The 22616-nt window shown below is 43.9% G+C and overlaps 1 protein-coding gene and 1 pseudogene across 2 annotated transcripts in view; both read left to right on the forward strand.

Annotated features, from left to right (window-relative positions):
* Hr3 (nuclear hormone receptor 3 ROR-beta) overlaps positions 1-22616 on the forward strand; it is a 106145-nt gene that overhangs the window by 40321 nt on the left and 43208 nt on the right. The window contains exon 1 of one of the 2 annotated variants that reach the window (XM_035870770.2): positions 9214-9404. The exons of the other annotated variant lie outside the window; for it this stretch is intronic. Within the exon in view, the coding sequence (XP_035726663.1) occupies positions 9263-9404 (142 nt within the window). The 5' untranslated portion in view covers positions 9214-9262. Of the gene's footprint in view, positions 1-9213; positions 9405-22616 lie in introns of those variants that run through there. 2 annotated transcript variants of the gene reach the window in all.
* LOC118443473 (uncharacterized) lies at positions 8291-9110 on the forward strand (annotated as a pseudogene).

The raw sequence follows: 22616 nt of genomic DNA on the forward strand, positions 1-22616 counted from the left end.
GAATAGAACGAGAGGTTCGCGTTCCAACCAAGCGAGATATTCCACGAAATCGTCTCTCACGGTGACGAGCAGCGAGTTCGAGGGAAATACTGTCGACGAGCAAACAAAGGAGAAGGTGACGAGAAACTAGAGGAAGTTTGGTGGATGAATAGATAAGCGAATGAAGCACTGCGTAACCGTGTACCTTTACGCTCTTCTACTTCCGAACGATGATCTAAGAAAACACGAGGATTGCCTCATAAAAGTGTGACAAAAATGTGAAAATTTATACGTACTTACATGCATGCATACATATCTACCTACCTACACGTGGAAGGAAAAGAAAAGAAAAGAAAAGAAAAGAAAAAGAAATCAGCAGGCAATGAACCGAGATTATACGAGTCTGTGGGAGGTTCTACCCAAATTACGTCGGAAAGTACCGTTACACATACAGAGAGAGAGAGAGAGAGAGAGAGAGAAGGGGGAGGAGGAGGGAGGGAGAAGGAGAGAGAGCCCATGACCGAAAGCTTCGCTCGAGCACGATCCTCCTCACAAATATTTCATGTTCCATGGTTCGGAGCGAATGCTACTAACGGTAACGAGCGTAATGTCGTAATAATGATATTTTAATGAGATTTTTTGGTAGACGCTCGAGGGGCAAAAGGTCGAATTGCTTATCATCGGCAATCAAAAGGGGGAAAAAGTCTCGAAAGGGAAAGCCGCTCCTCTTTTCTAACACTGTGCTCGAGTCTTCGTATAAAAAAGGTGATATCTATAGTTATCGGCAGGCTTGGCCGATTGATTGAAAAACGGTTTTAAAAGAATCTCCATAATCTGGAATATAAAAAATAGAGATGAGATAAAAGACACGTCGAGAGTGAAGGTGTTAAAATCATAAAAGGCTTCGAAGCGAAACGAGGAAGGTCTCTCTCCTCTCCTCCTTCGACTAGGGGAAGAGAAGCTCGAGACCTTGACGGTGGTATATCTACCTATCGTGAGTCATAACGTCGCGGATTCCAGGCAGCGCGAGTTCTCTTCTCCCTTCTGCTTACGTCGACGAATACGTTCGCGAGTCGGCGTGACGCAATAAATCGGCAGCAGGGAGGAACTCGCGCGTTCGTCGACGCGTCTACCCACCTCTATTCCAACCTACCTACCTACCTACCTACCTACCTAACTTCAAACTCATGTTTCTATCTTTCCCTCTTTCTCATTCTTCTCGTAGAGAACGATCGTCTTCGTCGTTGTTATCGTCTCCGTTGCCGTCGTCGCAACGCCGTTCCTCAGTCATTGAACTCGGTTCGCTCGTTCAACCTACCAGCTGTTTCTTACTACTTCCCTTCCTACCCTCCCCTTCTCTCTCTTTCTCGTTCCTTTTCCCATACACCCAGTCTTTGACTTCACGCCTCTCTTTCTTCATCTCTCCATCTCTGTTCGCGTCGACGACCATGGACCGGCATGCCTCCTCCACGACACCTTCAAGTTCTCTGCTTCTCCATGCCTCCAAGGCCTACCTCTTCTCTCTCCCTCCCTCCCCCCCCTCTCTCTCGCTCTTTATTTCGCACACGTAGCCGAGCTTTCTAACCTAGTCGAACACGATCGTTCGAGCGTGTAATCTCGAGGGGAGCTTCACTTACGAAAGTACAGAGGTGAAGGTCGTACGATCTTTGCATAGTTTAGATGATCCTCGAAAAAACTTGAAAAGATAGATCCAGGATATGAAATTTGAACGCGAATTCTTTTACTTAGATTGTCTATGGTTCTATATCGAACATTGCCCTAGTATGATGACGATCGAGGATTTAAATTCATGATGCGTCGATTCTCTTTGCACGTCCCTTGTTCTAAAAGATGCTTTTACGATACGTTTAGCTCATACGTAGTCCTCTTTGAACCCCTTATGTTGGCCCGCCGAAAGAGCTACACGGCTACGAGCGAGTAAACGACCGGGTCGTCGTGTCGGCAGGTATTCGATAGCACCGCAAGGGTCGTCGACCGCAGGTGCTACGCGTTCGTTCGTTCGTTCGTTCGTTCGTTCGTTCGTTCGTTCGTTCGCTCTCTCTCTCTCTCTCTCTCTCTCTCTCTCTCTCTCTCTCGCTCTCTCTCTCTCATGCTTGCTCACTCACTCGCTCGCTCGCTCGTTCGTTCGTTCGTTCGTTCGTTCGTTCGTTCGTTCGTTCGTTCGTTCGTTCGTTCGTTCGTTCGTTCGTTCGTTCGTTGATTCGTTCGTTTGCTCGTTCATTCGGTTTGTCCTTCCTCTCAACTTGGCCCAAAACTTACGACTCATTCTCTCCTCAGGAGGTTCATCCTAAAATATTAATATACTTATTCTTAGAATAGTTAACAAAATTACGAATAAAATATAAGATAAGAACATTGAAATCTTAGGAAATTTTTCTACAAGAAGTGTGCATACACGAATACGCACGTGGCCGTTCAAAGAGAGATATATTTTATCATTATAGAGAAAGAGAGAGAAAAAGATAAGAAGCAAGCTCGTTGAGGTTTTCGGTGTGATGTCAGAAGTGCCAGCAGAGGCGGCTGCTAACTTTGGGCAAGTTCGAGCCGCGCGAGTCACCTCGACAAAGCTCGCTTCAAGGACAATGACCTCTTCGCCACCACGTGGCGAGCGATGTCTCTTCCCCGTCAAACCACCTTGCCTACCTGATTTAAAGCAACCACCCGGCCGTGAACCTTCGGGCCTTCCTAGGGCCTCTTCTATCTCTCTCTCTCTCTCTCTCTCTCTCTCTCTCTCTCTCTCTCTCTGTCTCTCTCTCTCTCTCTCTCTGTCTCTCTCCATCTATCTCTCTATCCATCTATTTCTCTTTTTCTATCTTCTATACAAGGTATACTGGTCGATCGATGAGAGGGGATACATACACCAAGCACCGCGTGTGTAAGCGGGACGCGTGACTTTTGCCAAGTTGTCAACGATGACGATTAGATTGTCACGTTCAGCAGCAGGAAAGAGACGCGAATCCAGTTTATAAAGAGATTGGCGACTTTCTTCTTTCTCTTCCTTTTATTTTCCTTTTTTTCCTTTTTTCTTTTCTTTTTTTTTTCTTTTTTTAAAGAGATAAGCAGAAAAGTACGATCGATGCCTGCCAATATCCGCACAATTAGGATTAAATGGATTTTCTTGTTCTTTCTTTCTTTTTCTGAATATACCGTGTAGATATATGCGAGTATATATATTTAGGTACATACATAGATACTCGGCTAAAGGATCGGCTTTCGCGTAATATTGGCGACTATAAATGCACGTCGTGCTTCCGGGTTGTATTTTTGCTGAGCGCGTGCCGACGACACGGAAATTCGATGAGGCTGCGAACGCGTTGGAAAGAGAGCGAAGGAGATTGGAGATAAAAGTGAATGACTCGAAATTATATATCTACGTGTGTGTGTAAAGTGTAAATTTGACAATGTTGTGAAAAATTAAAAGACTTTGATATTGTTGCGTGGTAATTCGAGTTAAATGACGTCATCTAACGAATCTCTCTCTCTCTTTCTCTTTGGTACTATGACGTCGAAAGGCTCGAAGCAAATTTACAAAAATACCTACATCTTCGAAACTTTTAACGAAAGGTCCATGAACATGATACTATCTCATAGAGTTTCTCTCTCTCTCTCTCTCTCTATCTCTCTAAAGAAGATGAAGATGAAGATGAAGATGAAGATGAGACCCTTTCTAAGATTCTTGTAATAATCTTTTATGAATATCTCTCTTTTTTTTATAGTAGAAATCTACGCGCCAGAGATAAAGATTTATGTGTTGTACGACAACGGTCGATGATCCTTGGGTGAAAGATTATTAAGCGCGATCGCATTACGTGGACCTTCGGTAGATGGCCGCGGTTCGTGCAGCAAGGTGCACTGACCGCAGATAGAAACACGTGGACGCAGTCCAAGTCCTCCTGGGGAGGGAGGGGGGGGGGTTAAGAAGTAGGTGGTGGAGGAGAAAGAGGAAGAGGAGAGGAGGTAAAAGTGGGAGGAGTGGATGATTTTAACCGAGGCCTCTGCACTCGACGAGCTCTACGTGACGAGAGAAACGTCAAAAATGACGATATCTTCCCTCTTCTTCTCTTCCTCCTCCTCCTTTTTCCCTACTGAAAAGACGATTCTTATCCTTTAAGAAATTCGATAAGGTCGATGCCATGGAATGAAATCATACTTTGCTTCCATATATGTCAACGTTGCTTCTGATCTTTTCGAAAGAACGAATGTTCGTAATTAATGTCTTTTTAATTATCTTCACGAGACGACTTTTACGATAATAGTGAGGACTCCTCGAACATCTCATAATTAAGAAAGGAACGAAAGATCTTGACTATTAAGCGTTCGAATGAAAAAATTCCAAAGTACTTTCTGCGGGATTGTCGCTAGAAGAATAAGAATAAGAAGAAAAAGAAGAAGAAGAAGAAGAATTGATGCATTCTTTCGAAAATTGGAGAATCAATCGCAATTATAAAAAAGTTGGCTTGGTCGTGACAAATTTTGATTGGGACGTAATAGGAGAGAAAAAAAAAGAGGGGTAGGATGAGTCGTCGAGTCTTTACCTTCGGCCTCGCCTCTTCCTCCTAACCGCACGAGTTCTAGCGTTGCTTTACGTGTGACGTAACTGCAAGGTCTTACGGTATCTCCGACAACGGGCCTACATTACGTGAGTGTCCATACACGCGACCCGCATGTAGGTACTTATGTACCTGCGCGAAAGATCCGCTACACGTTCCGACTCCAAGCGTACCTCTTTCCTTCACTCCTCTATCCTCTTTTTCCTTCTTCGCTTCGACTTCGCCATCCTATTGCTTCTCTACCGCCTTAATTCCCACCATCCTTCACACCTGTATTTCGTGCCTCGTTAGAGGCACAATTAATCGTCAGGCTTAGCTTACATCGAGCGGTACTAGCTGTATCCGTGTATCATGGCGAACGCACGTTAACAACATGATCCATATTATGAATGAATCGATTATATTCTCGTATGATTCAAAATGTTAATATTAACATTTTGAATGATTTCTTTTGAAATATGCTGTATTAATTATTAATACCAGCTAATTCGTATATTATTATTAGTGATAGGTAAGTTGGTTTCCAACAATAGTATATTTCTACTTGAAAGAGTCATCAAAGAGGATGGATCAATTTCGTAATTGCTACGTCATTGTTGAAAGCTGTTAGTCGAAAAGATATCTATCCTTCTCTTGCGTTTACGCCTCGGCGTGTTCGCGATGACGCGTCCCCTCGTGTGCCAGCAAAGTAAGCAAACAAGCAAACTTATAAACTTAGATGCGCGTACTCACGCTACCTACATATACCTACATATGTATGTTTATATATACGGATAACACATATGGGATATACAGTTAGGAGTACCGTTCTGAAAATGCAGCGGCTCGTATCGAGTCGAAGAGAGCGCGAGTCAACTCTCTTTGCGATAGCCGTTTATCCTCGAGTCGAGCCGATCGGCTCGAACGTCGGATTCGATAATAAGATGCGATCTCTCTTTCTTATCGGTACTGTTATTCAAATAAATTGTAATAAATTTCGACGAATGTCGTCATAAAGCGAATCTCTCTAACAGGAAACATTTCGAAGAAAATTTTAGAAATATCGATTATCGATAATTTCATGAAAAAGATTATCGATAATTTCGTTCTCTTTATCGTGCTTAAGCACTTCTCGAAAGGTGCAATGGCACGCATAATACAATACGCGTGATACAATAGAGAATCGAAGGGACTAGATTGGATAGGTGCGGAGAAATCGCGAGAGACCGGCAAGTGCGAACGGCAGGGGTTGGACAAGTGCGCGTTGCCAACGCGGATCGAAGGAACGAGATGGTGGTAGGGTAGGAGGGTTTCGCGTCTGCGCTTTAACCATCCATCCGACCACCCATCTGCCACTACTCGAGTTACCTTATGATTCTTGACAAATTCGATATTTCGAAGGAAATTTATGTTCCGCGCGGGCGGCTTGTTCGAAATGCGGTTAAAAAGATTTGCCAGCACGGAAACGAACCGCTCCTTCGAAATTCCATGCAAACTACAAAGGCGATCGATAAAAGAAGGAACGATGAACGTTCGAACTAATTTGTCTCGGCTTTTAACGTCTTGTCGTTGAGTCTAACACCGATTCATTTAATTCCCTTCGTGTTTCTCTAGGCAAGACACCTCGCCAAAAATTTAGATATTTTTTTAATTACTTTTGTCGTTGCATTTTAAAGATCTGCGTCTTTAAAAAGAAAAAAGAGAGGGAGAGAGAGAGAGAGAGAGAGAGAGAGAGAAAGCAATAAAGAAACAAAAATCTATATATTGAAAAGATTGTAAAAAGATTGCGGTCGAGAATTTTGAAATTGGCGCGTGAAGGCGAGCCCTCAGCTCCGGGCACCGGAGGGGACTCCGCCGCAAGTAAAAGGGATGGGAGTAAGGAGTAAAAGTAGTAAGGAAAGCGTATAGACCGACAGGCAAGTAGGAAGAAAGGAAGGAAGGAAGGAAGGAAGGAAGGAAGGAAGAAAAGGAAAGAAGACGGTGTGTGCGTTAGGGGGTGCGTGTTATACGAGGGTAGAACAGCGCCAATAGAGAAGAACGGGCGAGACAAGTAAAGAATCGAGCCGTGCGCCATCTGCTGAGGGATCGAGCAGGCTCGAGCCACTTGGTTCTCCCCGAGAGAGTGAGAGCAGCGCATAATAGCCCGAAAGGAAAGCACCGTTCGGCGCCCAAAACGGTGTCTTTTCTTCGCGGAGGGCCTTTTTATAATCGCGTCAGAGCCCGTGTCTCGTTAAGGCCCGGTGAAAAATAATCGGTGAGTTCGTGCGACGAGAGCGAGTTAAAACTAGGAGCTCGAAGCTGGAGCGGTGCGTCGCGACGACGTTAACGGTGACGAAGAGAAAGAGGAGGAGGAGAAGGAGGAGAAGGAGGAGAAACTACGACGATCCGTCACACGGCAACGTCCAGGGGATGGTGCGTCGAAAACGATGACGTAAATTTACGAGGTGAACGGTGAAAAGGGAAAAAAAAACAAAGGGGAACCGGCGAACGTGTGACGGAAGGGTGTGTTTCCCTCCGACGAGAAACTAAGAAGGAAGGAAAAGAGAAATAATTCGAGATAAAGGAAGGAAAAGGAAAGGAAAAGAAAAGGAAAATATAAGAAGCCAAGGGAGCGTTTTATCGAGAGAAGAGAGGAGGTGGGTGTCGCGCGGTCGTCGAGTGTTTCGCGTCCGCGCGAGAAATGATCAAGGACGAGAAGGAAAGGAAGAGGAGGAAGAAGAGTTCGCTCGAGGGTGCTTCCTTCTTTGGTCTGCCGAAGGAGGAGGTAGGTAATCGCGGCAAGTTTTCGCGAGGACGTCTCGCCGTTTCGGAGACGTGCCTTTACGCGAGTTTACTCTAGCTCGTTCGTGTTTTTTGAGATGAGAGATATCGCTCGGGGTGTCTTCGCTCGTGATGTGGTGAATGGGGAGGAACGGTGGTGAGATCGATCTCTCTCGTACGGATCGCTGGTGCGGAAGCATTTTCACGAGGAGACGTACTCGCGAAGGGAAGGGAAAGGGGGGAGAGAGAGAGAGCGAGAGAGAGAGAGAGCGAGAGAGAGAGAGAGAGAGAGAGAGAGAGAGAGAGACGAAGCTAGTCGACGGCTTGAACGAGACCCACTGACCTATCGACCCGCGAACGCGACTCTACCGTGGCGTCCCTCGTACCTTCCCTTCTTTATTCGCTCGATCGAATCGCAGGATTACTACATTTCTCTTTCTCTTTCCCTTACACGCATCCTTCACGCAAGGAGAGAAGCGCGTCGAGTCGTTGCGCCTATACATTGACAACAACACAACCACTACAACGACGACGGCGACGACGACGGCGACGACGGCGACGACAACAACAACGACAAAGTGAATCGACGAGTCGTTCTTTGAACGAGACCCACTGACCTATCGACTCACCGAGCGATTTCTCCTTCCCTCTTTCTATCCGTCCACCCTTCGAATACAACCCTCCTCGTCGTCATCAACGTCGTCATCGCCGTCGTCGTGTTGGTTGATCGTACGCTCGCGTCCAGGACGTTCTCTTCCTTCCCTCTTCCCTTCCCTTCTCTCCTCCTCCTCCTCCTCTCCTCCTTCTTCTCCGCCATCTCTTCCTCCTCCTCGTACCTTTCTTCCCCTTCTCCTTTTCCTTTCTCATCTATCACGCTCGGTATCGTTTTCATCGGGTGCGTCGAACCTTTCGAAGTACCGACGTTTCGAGTCCCTTCGAGTATACGAAAGGTAAAAAAAGGCTGCCTATAGCAGGTACTGCGAAACTCACGAACGTAATCGATGTCACGTTCTTCGAGATCGAGAGATCATCGTGTTAGCTGGAACTCCATGCCTTCTGACTGGAACTCTTCGAGATCTTGTCACAGTAGTGAGTATCGAGAACCGCGAGAAATCCGCGGTACGTCGTCGAGAACAAGAACGAGAAAAGAAGAGTTTTGCATCGCGAGGAAGAAAAGGACAAGCTCGCGATTCGCGACGCCAAGGGTATGGCGTCGAAAATTGGTGCTTTCGACTTCCTGCCACAACTGACGTCGTTATCCTTCGCGAGATCGACGACTCCTCCTTCGATCCTCGTCGCGTTCAACGATAGGCCGAGCACGCCGACAAGCGTATGCCGCCTCTATCGATCGTTCGTTTGTTAAATTATTAAACACGTCGTTTACGAAGAAACATAAGAGAAAAAGTCTGATTTCGCAACAACAACAATAACAGCAACAACAACAGCAACAACAACAACAACAACAACAACAACAACAACAACAACAACAACAACAACAACAACAACAACAACAACAATTATAATAGCAACAGCAACCAGGAAGAAACTACTAATAAGAAAAAGGATATTAATCGAGAAGAGCAATAGACACGACGTACGTAATTCTCCAAGTGATAGAAACGTAAACGAGGGTTACGGAACGTGTCAGACTGACATCGAGACATTAAGGGGAAACTGTCGTCGCGAAAAACTTTAAGTATTCACGGACGAGCGCGCGCGGCCGACCGTGAAACCATCGTGCTGCTTTAAAATCGAGACCGATCGGAGTTTGGTCCAACAACGAAAAAAAAAAAAAAAAAAAAAAAAAAGAAAAAAGAAGAAAAAACCAGCGCGACGAAGAGGACTGCGTTTGAGTCCTTCTATATCTCTCTTGGTCTTTCTCTTATCGATGAACTGAGAGAAAGAAGAAAAAATAAAGCGATAAAGAAAGGAAAGATAGAAAATAAGGAAAAAAAAAAAATACAAAATAAAAAATGGCAGAGAGCGCGGCGAGTCCAGGTAGCGTGCAAGTCGCTGCCAATAGTCCGCAGCAACAGCAACAGCAAACGCAACAAACGCAGCAACCACCGGATATAAGCAGTTCGCAGCTAGCTTCACCACCGATCACGGGAACAGGTACAGGACAGTGTGCTTTCTTTAACATATCGCTTTTTCATACATTCAGAAATTATCTAGAAGAAATGAAAAAAAATATGGCATTTATTACTTTAGTAATATTTTTGTTTACTTCGTCCGTGCCCTAATTTTCACTCGCCTCTCTCTCTCTCTCTCTCTCTCTCTCTCTCAATATATATGTATATATATGTATATATGTATATATATATATATATATATCTTTTTAGATCTCTTTTTATACATCTGCCATATTCATCATGATAGTCCATACCAAAGCTGGCAAGGCTTTTATATAATGGAGATTTTCAATAAACGGAAAACTCTTTTGTTACTTTTGAAAAACAAAAGAAAAAAGGGTGGGGAGAGATAACTAGTTTTTATCGCAGTAGAGTCTACTAGCTCCATACAAGTAAAAAGAAAATAAGGACAAAGTTGTAGAGAAAAAGATAGACATAGACGAAGATAGAGAGTTCGAGTAGTCGTAAATTTCGCGCCGGAGACGAAGCGGATCCGACGCGTTTACTCGCGTTCGCGCGCACGCCTACGAAAGAGAGTGGAGAACGGAGTAGAGAGGGATAGAGACGGATGTAGGGAGCAGGAGAAGAGGGAGGAGGAGGAGAAGGGCCGACGTACGTAGCTAAAGGAGGGAAAGAGAGAGCGCGAGTCGCGTTAGCGGATCTGTCGGTCGAGTAACGGAACGGCCGCGAGTACCGCTAGCACCGGCTCTGACGCGGTTACCGGATAACCGTTAGGCTCGACGATCCGCGAGTATTCCACCACGTGCTGTCTCACCGTGTCTCTTCCTCGAACGCGAACATCAATGCCGACTTCTTAAAGCCAATCTCCTCTTCTTGTTGCCTAGGACTCTTTCTATGTCTTTCTTCCTATTGGAAAAATGTCCGAAAGAATGCATCCTATATCATTTCTAATTACGTTTATTTTTCAACTGTCAGAGACGAAAGAACCCGAGCAAGAATGATATTTATTTGCACAAAGACTCGTTAATTAAAACAAAAAAGAAGAAAAAAAAAAAAAAAAAAAAAAAAAAAAAAAAGAAATCGATTCGCAAGAAAGAACATTAAGAACGGCAGAGCGTTTTTGTTCAGAAGAACCAGTCGGATCGACATGAACTTGAACTCTGAACTTGAACTTTGAACTCGGTGAAACCTTCGAACCCGGGCACATCCGGTTACGATTAAAACTCTCACGATTCAAATGTCTACGTGGATGGGCACGGATCCTTCCTTTTGGGGGAAAAAAAAGAAAAAAAAAAAAAAAAAAAAAAAAAAAAAAAAAAAAATAATAATAATAATAATAAAAAAGAAAAGCAAAGAACGCCGTTTTAATCGCCTAGAGAAAAGATAAACTCTAGACGAAAGTTATACGGTAAAGGAGACGCGTTACGTGTAACGGAAAAGCATCGAGTTCTAGGAATCGCGGCGGCTGATGATTCTCGCGTGACCGAGAGCGGTGCTCTTCGTTCGCACCCTCTCGACATACTCTAGGGTCTAGAGGTTAGCCGGTCAGCCGCTACTACTTTGTCTCTCTTCCTTCTCTCTTCCCCCCTCCCACCTTCTCTCTCTCTCTCTCTCTCTTTCTCATTACTCCTTTCACAACGAATGACTCGAAGATTAAATTCCGATCGTGTGCATCTCTCGGCTTCGATGATCGACCAAAGGCTGAATCGTTTTGGTACTAATGGAATTTCTAGAAAGGTAATGGCTCGTAAAATAGACGGATGTGGCGTCGATTACAATGGAACTCCTTTAATATTGATTTCGTATTGTGTGAACCGCGTAAGGAATAAGGAATAATACGGTCGTTTGTTTCGGGGGATAACAAAACTACAGTAGTTTTACGTTTCCCCCTGATAAAAAATATTTTTTTGGAAATTCTTCTTATGCGTTGTGTGATTTTTTTTGGCTGTAACACGACCGACAGTAAAGAGTACGTCTCTTCTCGCTATTTGCAATTTCTATCGGTTAACAAAGTCAAATTATTAATTATAATAAGGATTAATTGCCGTTAATAGAAATCGTGATAGGAAACTCATATAGTATCAATACAGAATGGAGTAAGTACGATTACGATACAGTACGGTAATCGTACTGGCATAATCAACGCTCATTACCGATACTTTTGTTTAGTAGTTGGCAAGTAGTTAGTCGATAGTTCACTCGTTAGCTTCGTTACTAATTATTTGCGATTACCCGTTATATAGTATCCGGCTTATTAGCAATTAGATCGCCAATTAACTGGCCGTTATTAACAAAATCCGTAATTATGCATCCGGATGGTAACAAAACTAATTACCGTTACATTTTTCCGGCCGGGCTTTAACACGAGCTAGATACGCTTGTGAAGCTTTTGACGCGGCTATCTTTCGTCTATCTCGAATGGGCGAACAAAACCGAGCTTTGACGTTATCATCGAGCCTATTCGATGACGATGGTTAGAGGTATGAAAAGAGGAAAAAGAGAGCGATGCACGCAGCACAAAATAAAAAATGGGACATCAAATTATTTTTATATAATATCATTGCACTACTTATTTGGTTTGATCGATATGCACGAAAAAAAAAAAAGAAAAAAAAAGAAAAGTGCTCGTTTGCAAAAGGAAAACACGTTTCGCATCGACGGATCGCGACGGATCTATGGCGCTTGGCATTTCTTTCACGAACACATCTCTATCGTGCGAATTACGGTTTCTGCTTGAGCTCATATCCCGCGGCACATGATTCGCCTCGCTAACGAGCTTACCAAGCGTTATAGGGTAAAAGTGCGTCCGCGACGGTGAGAAGCCCTGTTCCGATGGAAGCGCGCGCGACCGTGGCACAGTTTGGCCTCTCTTACTACCGACCAACAGAAAGGAACCCCCGCCGATGATGCACTCCTCTTGAATCCATTACTATTACTAATTTCAAGTGATCATCGTCGCCGTAGCCACTGTGTCCAATTAATAAATACCACGGCGATTGAAAAAAATATCAATCCCAAGTTATATTTCCCTTCAAAATTTTTTCAAAAATATATTTACCCCTAGCTAGAGTCCCCGTTCTCGTTTCGAGTGAGGAAGAATTTAATAACGCCTCGGACGTCAGAACCAAAATCAATAAACGAATTGCGTTCCGCGAGAGAGAAAGAGAGGATTCCCCGTACATCGTGCAAGCTTGCTATTTATTTTTAGGCAGATCCGTAATACTTTTTCCCTTCTTGCCTTTTACAGAAATTGCTTTATCACATCGACCCTCTCTATTCCCACGAATGAATCCATGCAATTTCAATCGATTCATGTTCGTAATCAACTTGCGATAAATATAAATCGTAAAACGACGGTTTAAAAATTTGTCAACGATGAATAATATACAGGATAAGATCGGGCAACCTAAATAACTTTCAAAATAGTTGCCGAAATAGCGAATACATTTGATATCAATGTGATGTGTCAGGAAATTGTCTTAGGCAAGACATTTCGACGGTCAATTTTAAATATCTATTCGCTCACGTATATACGTCACGTATACCCTTCCTTTTAATAATATTTATATATAAATAGTAGAAAAAAAAAAATTAATTCTTGGGAAATATCACAGAGGAAGAAAGGGTGGAGGAGATCGATCCTAAAATCGAGAGAAGAGGAAGGTAGAAGACAACGCGTACGGCCCTGGGCTTTCGTTCCTGTATCGTGTTCGAGCCGCTCCCTCCTTTTTTTCCCCCCTTTATGCGAGCTAGCTAGCTAGCGAGCGAGCGAGCGAGCGAACGAACGAACGAACGAACGAACGAGCGAGAATGAGCGAGCGAACAACGAGGAAGGGGCGCGCGAGTCGTGTCGGTTATCCTCGTTCTTGCGCATCGCGTACGGGTGGTATTACGTGGCGCGGCAGTAGGGCAAGAGTTCGATGGCCTGCAGCCTTGCAAGGCCGGTCGACGGGCAAGGTACCGAGCGCGCGCGCTGCGTCGGATCTCGTCGTTGGCGCTACCGACGCCACGACGGTGGCCAATCCTGGAGTCTCCGATCAAGAGACCGGCCGTATCGACCGAAAAACATCGATGAAAGTCGGTTGCGAGTTATCGTTATGGTGCAGCTTTACCGACCGGCGCTGTCGTCGCTACGTCACAATCGAAAAGGGCCGAAGGTCGATACACAGCTTCTCGTCCCTGGGGACCAATCGAGACGTAGAGCGGGAATTTCAAATGATTCTCATCAAGCGGCACGACCGAGTTCCTGAAAAGATATTTTTTTATTTTTTTTTTTTTCGTTATTTACATTTTAATATTGAAATAAATGCGCATTAGGTAGATCTGATTATTCGATGATAAAAGTAACGTATCGTAAATGTTCTATATTTCATTTCGCTTAAAATATCGTTATCATTTTTCATGGAGTACCTTATTTTTCTTTCTTTTTTTTTTCTCGTCGTTGTTTCATTCTTATCCGATATTTATATCTCTTGGATTCCCTCGAAGATTCGTTATTAGAAATTAAAGATATCCGTCTTTTGGTGCGATCGTACGATCGAGAAATGAGATAGGTTCCGGCGAAACGCTCGACTGGGACCGCTTCTGACTCTTGCGACGTGCCGAAGCGAAACGATTTAGTGCCGGTTGCAAGAGGAGACTTCCCATTGCGACAACGGCCCATTGCCGACAACAATCGCTCCTTACGCTCTAAGAACATGTACGATCGCCTCTCCAGCCAGCACGAAGATTCGAAGGCCTCCTCCTCCTTCTTGTCGGTCGACACGGCGATCATTTAAGGATTTTATTCGACGTCGAATTATCTATTGGAATACTTGTCTCTGGAAAAAGAAATATTTAAAAATGTTACTTTTAATGTTACATTAAAACTAAATTATGATCGATCTCTTAACAAGTTAATATCGTCATTTATTTTGATTTCAGGTAAGCTAATCAGTGTCATTCACGTTACCGCGTTAACAATTAACTAGAGAGATAAAGAGAGAGAGAGAGGGGTGGGTGGGGAAGAGGGTGGGGGGGAGAGAGAGAGAGAGAGAGAGAGAGAGAGAGAGAGAGAGAGAGAGAAATTCGGTGAGTAACGTCAAATGGAAAATTACATTAGAACGATGAAATGAAGGTATATACATATGTAGGAGCTCCTTTAGTTGGAGCGAGAGAAACGATCTCGAGAGCGATCGATCAAGCTGGCACAGTCTTCTAGAGGCGTATTCATCGTCTCGTTTCGAAATCTCGACAAACTCGGCCTGCCGCGGCCGTCCGTAATCCGTTCTACGTAAGGTACGCGCATGTATTCCGTGTATCGTGCTCTCGCTGTCCTCGAGGGACGTTGTTCGAGGACGAGGATACGTTTTCCTTTTTACTCGCTTCTTAACGCCTCTCTGTATTCTCCCTCTCCAATCGACATGGACTTTTATCCATAGAAAGATAGAAAGAAAAAGGCTTTTTTGTCTTTCAAAAAGATATTAAAATGGAATCGTACGCGAGTCGAGGGGGATAATATTCTTTTCTCGTCGTGTTTCTTTCTCTATTTCTTTTCTTCTTCTCCTTTTTTTTCTTTTTTTTTTTTTCTTTTTTTTTTTTTTTTTTTGAGAAGAACAGTTCGGTCTATGTAACAAAATAACATAGGAATGTTCGGCGAATGTACATAGATCGTACATTGATCGTACATACGTACGTACCTACGTGTTACGAAAAGGACTTTGCCGAGGCTGACCAGTAGAACGTGTAAACGCGTGGTACGTGCCTATGGATAAGCGGCGTATTTTCAATGAATGCAGCGGTGGCGGACGCAAGTCGGAGCGCGCACCTTGCATAGCCATTACGTCGGCGACGCGATCCTGCGGCTAAGCCCGAGGCTATCAAGGCAGTGCTCGAGAGTAGGTCGGAGAACGCGAATCTATAATATATCTATCGCTATTTTGGATTAATGCTCGAGAGAATTTGTTTTTTTTTTTCTTTTTTCTTTTTTCTTCTTTTTTTTTTTCCTTTTTTTCTTATTTTCCTCTTACAAGGAGAGAGGCCACGACGTATCATTCGATTCCGAGATCCCCGAGTGATCTACCTACGACTAAAACTTGAATGAATCCAATGATTACGAGAATGTTTTGACCTATAAATCGAGAGGGAAAGAAAAAAGAGATGAATATTTTTCGAACGAGTTCACGAAGAGAAAGCGCGTTTCCAATGCGTCAGAGCGATTATACCGAAACCATTATACGCATATATCGTAAGCTCCACGGTACCATCATAATCCAGTGCTAAAGTGTTACCATATCACAGGGTTCAATGCGATCGCATTGTAAACGGATCCGATAGAATGATATTCGCGCGAATAGCTGCGAAGCGAGTCTGAGCCCATTGGAAAAGAGCGTTCTCGATATCTCCTACGTAATCGTCGTACGTATTATATGTACGTACATATATGTACGTACGAGGCCGAAGCTATAGAAAAACAAAACATGAATGAAACGATATAATATGATCGAGATAAAAATCGAATCTCGTTGAAATTATTATGTACCTAGACATTGGAAAATTTCAACCGGTATCAGCGAGCAATTAATATCGGACGAGTAATTAACTCGAAACAGGAGATTCGACCTAATATCCACGTTATTATCCGAGAACGTAGCGTACGAGCGAGTAGTTACATGGTCATCGGCGCGTCGTTTAAATTGGACAACGCGAGTGCGTCGACTGATAAATTAAACCGGCCAACGAGCATCGACTTATTAACGTCCGATCCGTATCGGGCGATGATTAGAATCACGGCTGAGAGCGTTCTGGGCTATAAGGATATATATATATATATATATATATATATATATATACACATACATACACGTAATGTACAATATAAATGCAGGTCGAACAGAGAGCGGGGAGAGAGAGAGAGAGAGAGAGAGAGAGAGAGAGAGAGAGAGAGAGAGAGAGAGAGAGAGAGAGAGAGAGAGAGAGACAAAGAATCGCGTCGAAAGAGAAGATAGAAGGAGAAAGATAAATCGACAGAGAGAAAGCGAACTATCGATTTTATCGAGAGTCATATATCGTTGCGGAATTATCCCGAGTTCTCTTCGAGCGAAGGATAAAAGTTGTCTGCAAGCAAGCGTGCACTCGCACGTTCGTTCGTGTGACCATTAACACCGTACAAGAAGGTGTGATCCTGCGGCGTAGCCCTTGGTGATCCAAGCGAGTTGGAAGAGGAGCGCATATGAGAGCGGAATGACAGAGAAACATCTGTCAAGAGTTCCGATCCTTGTCGTCTTGGTCGTCTTAGTCGTAGTCGTTATCGTCGTCGTCGCCGTCGTCGTCGTCGTCTTCGTCGTCGTCGTTTTAGTCGTCGTTGTCACCGTCGCTACCGTCGTCGTCGTCGTCACTTTCCCCGCCTGCGGCGTCAAAAACGTTTCCGGACCTCGGCCTAACTGGAAGGGAGTAGGAGGGACGTAAGGGAGGGTCTCGATCAGTTTTTTGCAGGCCGGGCTTCCCATACTCTCTAGCGGGACACAGTATCGTCTTGCGTAACATTCGCGAAAAGCAATGCTCCGAGTAATTTCACTTTCGTTGTAATCCTTCTTAAAGACGAATCTAATTATTATTTCATGATATGAAATAGCGATCGTATGTAATTCGAGAAAGCAGTTTATTCGTCGAATATCCTAGGATAAGTTAGATTGCAAAATTATTGAGGAGAATCGAGACGAAAATTGCGCCTCACATACAATCTCTCTTGATCTCTCCTTCTCATTGTTGGTCTCTCGTTAGACGTAGGGCCGAGTTTTCGACGCGTCGCACAGGTCATGGACGTATATCGAGAGGTCGTCGGCGACGTTTTAGAAGCGGGCAGCGCGGAGAGACCCAGATTTCATTTTCGTTGATGAGCTTGGCATCGGTCCAGCTTGACTAAATATATACTCCCTTTCTCTCTTTCTCTCTGTCGCCATCTCTCTCTCTCTCTCTCTCTCTCTCTCTCTCTCTCTCTCTCTCTCTCTCTCTTACCCTCTTTCTTTCTCGAGATCGTTCCTTCCACATCACGATTTTCGTGCGGACCGAGAGAGCCAGGATCGAGACGATCGAGATCCATCGCGATCAAGACTTGCCCAACTTCGAACTTGGAACAATGGATGTACGTAACGAGGAAGGAGGATATCGTTAGAAACGTTACGCAGTTAGTTCTCTACTACCACCAGGAATAATATCATCGAAAAAGGTTTGCTCGAAATGAGAAACCCCGAGCAATCCCCGAGCAGTCGTCGCCGACGGCGTAACACCTTCGTATCCGTGAGTCGTGCCAAAAAAGTTCTACCGCGGTCGAGGGAACGCGATATATTTGACTTAACCGCTCGTTACTGGAACATCTAGGAAAGTAAATTGAGCGAAGGCGTTATCTCGCTTCGTTTATTTCGATATACCTACCTCACGAAGCTGAACCTTTCTTTTCACCTACGATAAGATAGATATCTAATAATCCTATACGAATCCGTCTATCGTAAACTCTCGAAAGAGGGAGCAGGTATGTTTCAGCTGGAAAATCACGTTTCCTCGACCATAAGTTTCACCACGAAATTTATGAGACTTTGTAGTAATGGTTAGGAGGTGTAAAGTCAATGACAAAGACGGAGAGAGAGAGAGTGAGAGAGAGAGAGAGAGAGGGTGGGGGACAAGAGGCTGAGAATGAAAAAAAATTGTGGTAGCTTTTCCGAAAAGAAAGTCGACAATCCTTTTCCTCTCTTGCGGTTGGTCTAGGTTTTCCTTCGTTCTTCGTTTTGGGATAACGGTTCGTCGAACGTGTACGGTTGTCGCAATTTAATTTACGGCAGAGGACCGACTGGAAATTTCACTTTGCTTCGCGCTGCCTTATAATACTGCGGGACGTGCCAAAAGAGCTCATTGAACTCGGTTATCGACGTGAAAGTTACCTACGACAATGGTCAACGTCGATTCATTCCTCTTGCTCAGGTACCGTCCTCCTCGTAAACATTTCTACGAAAAACGTTTTGAGCAACATGCTTTCTTCATTTGTGGAATACGTAAGACATTTCTCTCTCTCTCTCTCTCTCTCTCTCTCTCTCTCTCTTTCTCATTCTCTCTGGAAAAACACACCGAATAATGTCCCTGATTAACACTAACAGTTACCCTTTATACGTAAGCTTATCAAAAACATTTCTATTACGCTGACAAAATTTGTACATCTATTTTTAAAACTCTGATCGTTAAATGGTAGTCCTTTCCATTTCTCATTTTGATCCTTTCACCAATTTCGTTCCGGCACGTTCGAAGGGAGAGCGAGCAAGCAAGAGAGAGAGGGAGAGAGAGAGAGAGAGAGAGAGAGAGAGGGAAAGATAATTTTTGAAATATCACTAGCTCTCTCCTGGGGGGCCTTCACCCTGAAATGCCAAGCAGCCATAATTTTTACGACTCTGAGGTACTTCTATTGTTGCGAACAACATGCAACGAAACGTTCTGTACAACCGATACACGCACCTCTTCTCCAACGTATTTTCTCTCTTTTCTTTCAAATAATTTTCATTTTTTCCGATATTACTTATTTAGCTTCTTTAAGCATCGAAACGTTTCATCCGACGTGTAACCATTTAACCTTCTATCGCCTTATTATCTTATTTGCGTAACTACGACCGATGAACGACGAGAAACCCATTGCTTTCACGCGACTTTACAAAAAGATGGAATAGAAAAACGTCGTTCTCTCTTTCTCTTCTGTAATTACCAACGCTTGTCTACGCTCGTCCATAAAGACTCGTTTACTTATCGCTAATCGACGTCTCGCGTCTATCCCCCTGACAATCGATAAAACCACCTCTCTCGATATCTCGCATTAACATAAATTCTACTCCCGGATCGAATTAATTGGAAAAAAAAAGAAAAGAAAGGAAAAAAAAATAAAAAAAAAGAAGCGGGAGTAAAGTACTTACTATAGACGCATGCATATGCACGTTGCAGCACATACGCAAAGAAACTTTTCTGTTCTGTAATCTGCTACTCCGTAAAAAAAGTTTATCTCCTGAATTCGTCGGTCCAGTCAGATATAACTCGATCTTAATCGGTATCCTTTCGAGTCTTACACGATGCACGTCGCTTTCTACGTGACGCTCGACGGATAAAGGAGGTTGAAGGATTGCGCGATCCTGGACGGCTCGTTTTCGGCGACAGGAATTTCAATGGGCAAGATTGGCGCGCTTGCGAGCGAGTTATAACGCTGGCTATGAGGGGACCAAGAGCGAGAGAGCGAGAGAGAGAGAGAGAGAGAGAGAGAGAGAAGGAGGAGGTGACGTGGTGACGTGGCTAACGGTACATCCCTGCACGCTTTCAATGGTCTACCAACCTACCTACCCACCTACCTACGTATCCGCACCGGTGGCGTTCGCTCTTAAACACGAGCGTCGAGGCCCCCGCATCGATCGCGCCTATATGTATAACGCGCGTATGCCTATCGATCGGCCCGACTCGCCTACAACGCCTCCTCCTTCACCTCCACCACCTTTACCACCACCACCATCACCACCACCACCTCCTTCTCCAACTTCTCAACGTGAAAAGACGAAAGGAAAAGAGGCGCCTCTTATGGTTTTTTGCACGTCGTTTCGCTCGATCTACACAACACATTCAACTATTGTATAGGACTAGGATGACGACGATCAAGTCGCAAAATATCTTTCGCACGTGCTCCTCGAATCAGACACAGCAGGTAGAACGTACGAATTTGGAACTCTCCGAGTCCAACTCGCTGCGGGACACCAATTTGGTAATCCTTAAATGGATTGCCGTCCTTATTTTCAACAGTCCTCTTTGTATTTTTCATCTTTTCTCTTTTTTTCTTTCTTTCCTTTTTTTTTTTTGTTCCTTTTCTTTCCCATACAGCTACAATGTTACTTAAGATTCTCGTTTCTCGCCTACTGAAATTTTTACCGATATGCAAGCTTTTTTTCCCGTCGTCAGGAAAATAAGTCGAGCCAACTCAGACGCGCGTAAGATAGCACGTAATTTTATAATCCGCTTGGATTACTTTTCCATCGCACGTTTTCCTCTTCGATCGGTCGCACCACGAACGAATACTAGTAACGTTCTTTCGTTTGTTCGGGACTACCTTTTCGAAGCGAACCACCTATCTCGAACTCTCTTTCGAGTGAGCTTAAGAATGCTAAAACGTTTGCCTCGGTCATTGACTGAGCGTATGCCTATCGAGGAAATAACTGTAATCCGTTTCTTCATCGGCGATGATGACGATGGTGGAATCGGTAAGAGCAGCCCGCCCACCGAAATTTTTGACTTTGATTAATAGTGTTTTTTTTTTTTTTTCTTTTTTATATGTCTTATACGTATGGACGAGTCTTCTTTTATTTCCCTATCGATACGTTTAGGAATATTAAGTAAATTCGCGCGGCGAGAATCGTGGAAATCGATGTGAAATCTTTTAACTCGATTATCAGACGTTCGATGCGCTCCGATTGGCATGGAAGACGACGCCGTACGGATTGGTTACGAGCTGTTAAGCCTTTGCAATTCCGACCAACTTTCTTGCACCTGATAGATACGTGGACGACGATGATTATACGATTCTTTACATATTATCTCTTTCGAAAAAGATTCATTAATGGTAACTAATCTGGACATTAACCTTTTGTTATCGTTACTGTTATAGTTTCCTATTATTCACGGCACCAAGGTCGACTTCCGGAGTACATATGATCGTACTCTAGCCTTCCTTCCGCTGCGATAGAATTGATCGAAAGAAACGGAACTTTTTTCTATTATTGAAAATCATCCACTTCTCTCTCTCTCTCTCTCTCTCTCTCTCTCTCTCTCTCTCTTTCTCTCTTTTCTTTATCGGTAATAAAAGAAAAGTTTTTTACTGGTCGGAGGCTGATCGATTCTATCGCATATCTTCCCACGTATACCTGTAAGAAATCCTTCGTCTCGAATAATATGCGAAACGACAATGAGAGGAGGAGACCTCTCGATTGAGGGTGGACGACCTAACGGTGCGATATCGAGTGTCGGTGGTGCTCTTGTATCGCGAGATACAGATGTTCTATCCTCCTATTACGTTTTCGATCCCCATCTCTTCTCTTCTCTTCTCTTCGTTCCTTCGCTCTCGAATCGCAGCAATCCGGTCCAAGAAAATTTTCAACGAAACGTTTTGAGCTTTAGATATATCAACGGCATTTACGTTCTCTTTCTTTCTCTTTGCAACTCGTTCGAATTCTTCAAAGCCGATCGATAACGCGACTTCTCTCGACTTTGCGAATCTACGGCAGCGTATCTAAATTTATCGTCGTGAATTTATCCTCTACAGTTTCTCTGATACTTTTCACTGCTCGACCTTAAATCGTTACGACAAAAATCTTAAGTTAATTCTTATTCTAGATGAAGGATATGAGGTATTTGCCAGTCGAAATCGTTTTTATTCAGAAATGGTTCAATGTCTTTTTGTATCCTAAAAGAGTCATGAAATTGCGTCCTCTTATATCTTCCTTCTTGTAAGAAAATTGACTCGTCTCCACGTGGGCTATACATACCTATGTATATACATGTATATAGCTACTTATATGAACGATTTTCGAATCGAAAATACGAAAGCCGGTACCCCGTCTTAATTCAGATCGCGAAGCAAGAACAACGGGAGAGAAGGTTCTTTATATTCGAGCCATGCCAAAGGCCCGCGAGATTCCTTGATGAGCCTTAACGGTGATACCTGCTGTGTGTTGTTACGTGTATACTTTCTGGCAAGTATACAACGCCTACGGCCGGCATCTTCTGGGCCGATCGATCGCAGGGGGACGATCGATCGTCGTGGCAAGTGCGTGCGCCGCCTTACACCCGTCCTCGCCGACGTCGTCGTCGTCGTCGTCGTCGTCGTCGTCGTCGTCATTGTCGTTTCTAGATGTTATGTTGCGAGGGACCAAAGTAGCCAACCGATCGTTTAAAGATGATGTCGAGATAATGCTCCTTTGATTTTTTTTTTTTTTTTTTTTATAACCACTATCATCGTCGTATGATAAATTTACGTGCTTTTCTTCACTTTTCGATATAACTATATATTTTGCTAGTTATAGTAACGTAGATCCGATGGCTAGAGGCGAACTAAATCCTATTTGTTCCGTTTGCCTTTCGTTTTATCCTTCTTCACGTGTGTACGTACGTAGAGATATGTACGTAACTCGGTCGGAAGCTTTCTTCTTATCCTGACCTTTCTTTCACATTAAAACTTCCTCGCTCG

Source organism: Vespa mandarinia, chromosome 17, assembly GCF_050613455.1.
Source record: "Vespa mandarinia isolate Hongniang chromosome 17, ASM5061345v1, whole genome shotgun sequence".
In the NCBI taxonomy this organism is placed as follows: domain Eukaryota; kingdom Metazoa; phylum Arthropoda; class Insecta; order Hymenoptera; family Vespidae; genus Vespa; species Vespa mandarinia.